Raw genomic sequence first — 7,486 nt, 5'->3', positions numbered from 1 at the left:
CTAGAGCTCCGCAGAAAAAACGAGCGTGTTGCCCGTCACGAGAGGAAGCCAATGATACCCAATTTTAAGGTCCTGGGTCATCGGATGACCTTCCAGGTCAGGACAATGACCCGAAAACCGGGAAAATCGGGACCTGTTAGAAAGTCGTAAAGTGTGGTTGCCTTGTGGTTTTCCGGGGTGCTGATCACGAATATCGTGTTAGTTTTGATCAGAGACGATGTCTTTAAGCATTTAGACCTGGGCCTCGTTTCATAAAAGGAATTACTTACGGCGTTCCGTCAATTATGCCAGATTTGGCGTATTTGATGCCAATTCGGTTTCATAAAGCCGGAGACCGGAGTAATTCACGCCATCGAAAGTACGGAGCTTCATTTACGGCAAATGCTCGATTCCGGACCAATTGATGCCATTTGGGTTTCATAAAACGACGTAATTAACGCCGAATATTTTATCAAGCTCTTGATATCAGTGGTGTAAACTACGCACAAAAATGTTGCGTGATTTTGAATTAATGTGAAGATTCGAAGCTAATTTTTAATATATTTTATAATGTTGAGCCCGGTGAGGAAGACAGAACAGCCAAAATGAGAAAAAGAAACTGCAAATCTTCTGTACCAGTCGCTTTTTTGTGGCCACTATCGGAATTTTGTTTTGTTGTGGATCAGCTGCCGCTGTTGACGATCGGCCGTCGCGCGCCGATCCGGTGACCCAGTTTTGTCGATCAGCTGATCGTAATTTGTCGGCCGGCCGCCAGAGGCGCTGTTTGTCCTTCTCGCGACGGACCTGTGTGGCGGCGGGCGGCCGGCTTGTGTGGCCGAGAGTTTTGAGCATTAGTAAGCGGTTACAGTGCTACCTTCGTGTTTAAATTAAGTTCAATAAAGTTCAAGTAATCGTAACATTCAGCGGTGGGATTATAACCGGCGCCGCGTGCCGCAGTCGGCGTGAGCGAAACCGATCAGTGTGCCGAAGATCATCGAAGATGGCGTCGGCCGGCAGCGGGAAGAGCGTTAGCCGGACGTGACGTCACAGGGAAGCTTCGGGACTATTCCGCGGGTGGCGCCACCGGTCAGGTGTGTCATGGCGGCGCCCAGTGTGATGATGTAAACAAACTGAGTGAACGGATACCGGACGGATAATCTGTGTGATACGGGACCGGTGATGGATAACTCGGTGGACACGAGTGCCGGGGCGACTGGGGCACTGAGCCTGCCCCTCCCCGTGTTCGAGTACGCCGAACCACGGCGTTTCTTCAAGCAGTTTCGGCGTTATGCGAGCTTGAAAAACCTGTCGGGCGTGGTGGCCCTGGACTTGATCTGTTATGCCCTTGGCTCGTGCAGGCGGGCGGCCTGGGTGGCCGACCGGGTTGAGGCAGAAGTACAGGCTGCTGAACGGGATGCTACAGTCAGTGCTGCTGAACAAAAGGTGCTGCATCTCCTGACGCCGGAGGTGATGAAGGGGCAGATCCTTCAAGGGCTGGACCAGCGTCGTCTGCAGCCAGGCGAGACTCCGCGGGAGTACGTAGAGGCGCTGAAGAGTCAGATTCAGCAGGTCATGCCAGAGCTGACAGCCGAGTCTCTGGACCGCATGACCATCGTACAGGCGATTAAGGGTGCGCCAGAGGTCTGGTCGCACAAGCTGGGAGAGGGCGACCTGTCCTCGCTGGACCAGCTGGTGACTCACATGACTCTGCTCCATGGCAAGCAGAGGTCAGCAGCGAGGCGCTGCCAGGAGACTGGAAGATCTGTGAGTCGAAAGTGTTATTCGTGTGGCCAGATGGGACATATTGCCAAACAGTGCAAAGGAGGGAGCCGGTCAGGCGGCTCGAAGGGCATCAAGTGCTATAAGTGCGGAGGTGTGGGGCACATCAGTCGATACTGTGCCAGTGGTGGTAACCGAGGTGGTGCCATGGGGAGTGCCAGTGGTGGCACCAGTGGTGGTGCTGGCACCAGTGGTGCAGGACCAGGAGCTGTGACGGCCAACAGGCGAGTGGTTGTCGGTTCGACGTTGAAGCTGGACGTGACGGTGAATGGACGGCTAGTGCAGGATGCAGTCGTGGACAGCGGCAGCGAGCGGACGCTTCTGTCGCGATCGACGGCCGACAGGTGTCAGCTGCAGCTGCGACACAGCCGAAAGGCTGTGGTGGGAGCTGGACAGGAAAGTCTCCATGTTCACGGAGCTGCAGATGTGGTTCTGCATGTGCCGGGCACTGCAGGTGAGGTGACCATGGAGGTCCTGGTCGCCGAGTGCAGTGACTGTGTGCTACTCGGCACAGACTTTCTAAAGGCGGCTGAAGTGGCTGTCAACTTCAGTACCGGTGTGCTCTCATGTTTTGGACAGGAGGTTAGAGAGCCGGCCGCCACCGTGTGCCGGTGTGTGGTGACAGATGGTGCGGTGGAGGACTTCGAGGACAGTCTGGACGAGGAGGTGATGCCGTTCCTGGACCAGGTGAAGACACAGGCTGACCTGTCTCACCTGTCAACAGTGGATCAGGAGAAGCTGAAAGCGGTGCTGGACCAGTCGGACGTGTTCAGCTCGCCAGGGCAGCTCGGACGAGTCACAGCTGTCGAACATCGCATAGAGCTGATGGAGGAGCCGCGGAAAAAGAAGCCGTACCCGATTCCGCCGGCTCTGCGAGAGACTGCCAACCAGCAGATCGCGGACATGCTGTCAATGGGCGTGATACGGGAGTGTGCCAGCCCGTACGCGAGCCCGGTGCTTCTTGTAAAGAAGAAGGGAAGCAAGAGCTTTCGAGTATGTACTGACTTCAGGGAGCTGAACCGCTGCACCGTGAAAGACTCTTTTCCTCTACCTAGGATAGAGTCGCTGCTGGCGTCGATCGGTCCCAAATGCCGTGTCTTCTCGCAGCTCGATCAGAAGGCTGCGTACTGGCAAGTGAAACTGGACGAATCGGCACAAGAGAAGACAGCCTTCGTCACCGATCAGGGGCAATTCTGCTACCAAGTCCTGGCCTTTGGTATGTGCAATGGACCGGCAACGTACCAGCGGATGATGACGACGGTGCTGAAGGACCTGCTGCACCAGTCAGTGGTCGTGTATCTGGACGACGTACTCATCTTCACGGAGACTCTAGAGCAGCATGTCGCTGTTCTGAGGGAGGTGTTCGAGCGGCTCGAGCGGAACGGGATCCGCCGGAACTCCCATCCGTCCGCCAACTGCTGTTAGCCGCTATGGCCGCCCAGTGCGACGCCCGCAACCGTATTCGCCAGGTTAGGCCCTCGGGTGTGCACCTGTGACCTAGGTGTCCGTACTTTTTGAAGGGGAGGATGTTGTGGATCAGCTGCCGCTGTTGACGATCGGCCGTCGCGCGCCGATCCGGTGACCCAGTTTTGTCGATCAGCTGATCGTAATTTGTCGGCCGGCCGCCAGAGGCGCTGTTTGTCCTTCTCGCGACGGACCTGTGTGGCGGCGGGCGGCCGGCTTGTGTGGCCGAGAGTTTTGAGCATTAGTAAGCGGTTACAGTGCTACCTTCGTGTTTAAATTAAGTTCAATAAAGTTCAAGTAATCGTAACAGTTTATTCGCCGCGCCGCGCCACTTTCGTAGTTAGGCACTTCTGCTTAGCTGGCTTTCTGCTGTTTTTAATATATTGTTTTAATAAAGGATGATCATCAATATCAATTTTGTTTTTTCATACATAATTTTTAAGATTTAAATTCAACATAATTGTTTTATAAATTCTCGTAAAAAAATAAGTGTTGACATGAAATTGTAATTTGTAGGATGCTTGATAAATTATGGTAACTACGCATTTACGCAAATGTGCTTAGTTACGGAGGTGTAAACAATTCCAGCTGTGGCTTTGTGAAACGGATTTATTTGCGCTCCGTAGTTTGAAAGGGTGTGAATTACGGAAAGGTGTAAGTTACGGCAGAGTTTTATGAAACGAGGCCCTGGTCGGGTCAGGTCAGGTCAGGTCAACCGGTAGGGGTTGTGACGTGTATTCGTAATACGTGTCAACCGCCTCTGACAGCTTCGTAACATGTTACGAAGGCACAAAAACTACTTTGTAAATGTTCAAATGGTTGCTAAATTCGAATTCAGCTCCAAAAACTAGCCTAGAAACATGTAAAACTCGAAAAAGTGAACCGAGGTCACCCGAGGTCACCAAAGGTCAATGACCTGACCTGACCTTCGGGTGACCTTGACACCCACCCTTATGTATGGGAGCAACATCAAATCACATGTTTGAACGTTTGAAACCACGAAAAGCTTGCAAACGCGCGGCTAATGCGAGCCGACATACGCGGAATCGCGATTCCGGCCAAACATGGTCTCGGAAAAGAGGTCACAGGTCAAAGGTCATTTGGGTCAGGGTCATGAAATTTTCAGGGTAGGTGTAAAATTGATCAATGCGAGGGTACTGAAAGTTTCGTCGCGACCGGACGCTTTTTACGCGAGTTATTCGCCAAAAACCTTAGGGGGGGGGGTTGCATCAACCCCCCCCCCCCCCTGTGCCGGCGAGGGTTAATGAGCATTTGTTACAAGGCAAAGCAAAATTTCTCGATGAGTAAATGGGCGAAATGGACAAAGCTATATTATTTGGTATATGAATTTATTATGAGTTCCCTGTAGTATGGCAACAGAGCAGCAATAAAGAAAAAGTGGCTCAACTTACACTACTATACCCTACTTCTAGCTTACGTACTTTATACACTACGTACTTTGGCATACGAACCGTACGTACTTTAGGCATACGTACTTTTTACACTACGTACTTTTGCATACGAACTTTTGCGTACGAACATTTGCGTACGTACTTTTGGCATACGTACTTTATACACTACGTGCTTTTGTATACGTACTTTTGAGTACGAACATTTGCTTACGTACTTTTGGCATACGTACTTTATACACTACGTACTTTTGCATACGAACTTTTGCGTACGAACATTTGCGTACGGACTTTTGTCATACGTGCATTTTACACTACGTACTTTTGCATACGTACTTTTGCGTACGAGCATTTGCGTACGTACTTTTGGCATACGTACTTTATGCACTACGTACTTTTTCATACCTACTTTTGCGTACGAACATTTGCGTACGTACTTTTGACATACGTACTTTATGCACTACGTACTTTTGCATACGTACTTTTGCGTACGAACATTTGCGTACGTACTTTTGGTATACGAACTTTATCGCCTACGTATATTTGCGTACGAACATTTGCATACGTACTTTTGTCCTACGTACTTTAGCGATACGTACTTTAGTCCTAAAATCCAGGGGTAGCCAGTAACAGTTGGTAGCATTAAGCCAAATGGGCGCTCAAAAACTACTACCCCATAGGGTTTTCATGTTAAATCGACCTTTTTCAAGCGAGCGTCACACGTAAGCTAAAAAATAAAGTGCCAATATTATTGTGGGGAAAGGTAGCCTCAAGCTTCCTCTACAACCTTTTTATCTAGCATTTTTCGATGCGGAGGCCATAACAGGTCCAAAAAGCATTGGGCGCTGCCCGAGGTACCAAAAGCCCCTCCATGAGAGCCCAAGTTCCTGCGCATGCGCACATTGCATCAACTCTGTACTGGCGTACATTAGTGATACCGCTCACGGACTCGGTCAGCCAATCAGCGTCCCCGATTGCATTAATAGATGTCGCTAGCATCACGTAAATCCTGCCTGCGAACACATTTTAAGAATGAAACAGCTGCGCCATTTCCGCCTTCCATTGATTCCTTCCATCTTAGTATCAACTATACGCTTTTCAACTAACTTTAGACTAAGTTTTAAACTATGGTCAGTATGTTATTTCTGGTACATATAATATAAAAATAACTGCTTTATGAATTTGGCTTTACTCGTTAGAATAGAATACTCTATTTTTTCCATATTCAAAAAATATATCACCTACCATGTATCTTATCCAGGTAAAATGGGCGCTTTTCGCGTCGTTGGTGTACCCGTTGTTCTATAGGGGGACATTCATATGTGCGACAATTCAAATTTGCGACACGCACGCAGGTGCTACAAATCCAAAAGTGCATCAACGAAGAAAGTGCGATTCGACGGAGGACCTAGTCGACAAAAGTTCTACAAAGTGTTGCACTTTCATTGGCTGGCGCAAGGCTGGAGCTGGGCGGAGGCGGGCGAAGCGCTGGCCAATAGGAGGGAGTGTCACAGACACAGCTAACTCGGTACTCTCTCTGCGGCCGGCCGGGACGGCCACGCCGGAGCGCGGCAACGGAGCTCGGACGGAGGGGAGGGGGAGCCGCCGCGCACAAAAATAGCCGCACCTGGCCGGTCCGCGCGCATACCTGGGACGGGGACGCCGGCGTGGACAATACAAATTCCAGACGCCGCCGTCAAAACAGGGGGCCGGTCTCGGCCCTCCCAGGCTGCGCGGCGGCGGAAGGGTCAGGCGGCGCGGCCCGGTCAGGCCGGGCCCGGGCGGCCGGCGTCCTCGCGGCCGGCCGGTCTCGGCGGTCTTCCTGGCCGGCTACGAGCCACAGCCGGTGAACATACATAAGCATTCATACATGCGGCGGTCACATGCTGTTTTGGACAAACGATTTCAGCGAAGGAAGCAGAAGACGGTGAATTCCCCAGAACCTGTTTTTTAATTCTGCATGTTATTTTTAATGCAGATTTGCAACGAAACGCCTTGGAAAGCACAAGAGATCGTTTCAGGCAAGATAAAAACATCTCCATTATGAACTTCAATAATATGTATTTTAACCCGCGCACTAAGGGCATCATCGTGATCCTCCCGTCAATCCGCATCGAATGATATATATGTTCACCTCGAAAGGTCAAGGTCAAAGATTGACCTCAGGTCACGTGACCTCGAGGTCATCATGTATATCATTCGATGCAACTTGACGAGCTGAACTCAATGAGACCATCCGCACGGCTGTATCTTGTTCCTGTACGGAGTTATTGGTAAAAAAAAAACCTTTGGTGACCTTTGATGACGTCACATGACCTTACAGCTGCCCAACAGCAAAACAGACCTCAAGGTAGTGAAGGTTGGTCGTATATGAAGCCATGTATGGTTATGGGGCCATTCCGACCCGTTTTAGTGGTAAAAACAGGGAGTTGCTTTTTCCCCATTGACTTATAATGGGGAGGTCGAGAAATTGACCTGACCTTAGGTCATCGATATCAAAATTCCGAGATACACAAATTGTAGCTACTTATGACCTTATAACATCCTGCGACCTTCAAAGGTCTCCGACATCTACTGTAGCTGTGGCACGGTGTCAAATTTGCAAAAAAAAAGTGACTTGAGGCTGAGTCATTCAAATTGACCTGGTGACCTGACCTTCAAAGTTAGGAGGTTCAAACTTGCACACCATGTGTAAAATGGATGAGAGAATAGTCGTGCCAAATTTCGCGGCGCCACGCGCCACGGTTTTCCCGCTATCTACGAAAAACCTAAGGGGGCGGATATCCGCCCCCCCCCCCCGTCGGTGCGCGGGTTAATAGAAACGTCCGGAGTCGGAGTCGGAGTTGGAGTCGGAG

The 7,486-nt window shown here is 50.6% G+C and overlaps 1 protein-coding gene across 1 annotated transcript; it reads left to right on the top strand.

Moving 5' to 3' along the window:
• Positions 1–1,158: 1,158 nt before the first annotated feature.
• On the top strand, positions 1,159–3,183 carry LOC122384293. The gene has a single exon (XM_043371570.1). The coding sequence runs from the start codon at positions 1,159–1,161 to the stop codon at positions 3,181–3,183; it is 2,025 nt and encodes a 674-aa protein (XP_043227505.1).
• Positions 3,184–7,486: the final 4,303 nt, after the last annotated feature.

Source organism: Amphibalanus amphitrite, unplaced genomic scaffold, assembly GCF_019059575.1.
Source record: "Amphibalanus amphitrite isolate SeventyFive unplaced genomic scaffold, NRLGWU_Aamphi_draft 000185F_arrow, whole genome shotgun sequence".
NCBI classification, from domain to species: domain Eukaryota; kingdom Metazoa; phylum Arthropoda; class Thecostraca; order Balanomorpha; family Balanidae; genus Amphibalanus; species Amphibalanus amphitrite.
The sequence above is the reverse complement of the archived record's forward strand: the minus strand, read 5'-3'. Positions and strand labels throughout refer to the sequence as shown.

What these genes read in the sequence shown, in the direction of transcription:
- LOC122384293 (XM_043371570.1), top strand. Translation starts at nt 1,159, where the DNA reads ATGGATAACTCGGTGGACACGAGTGCCGGGGCGACTGGGGCACTGAGC.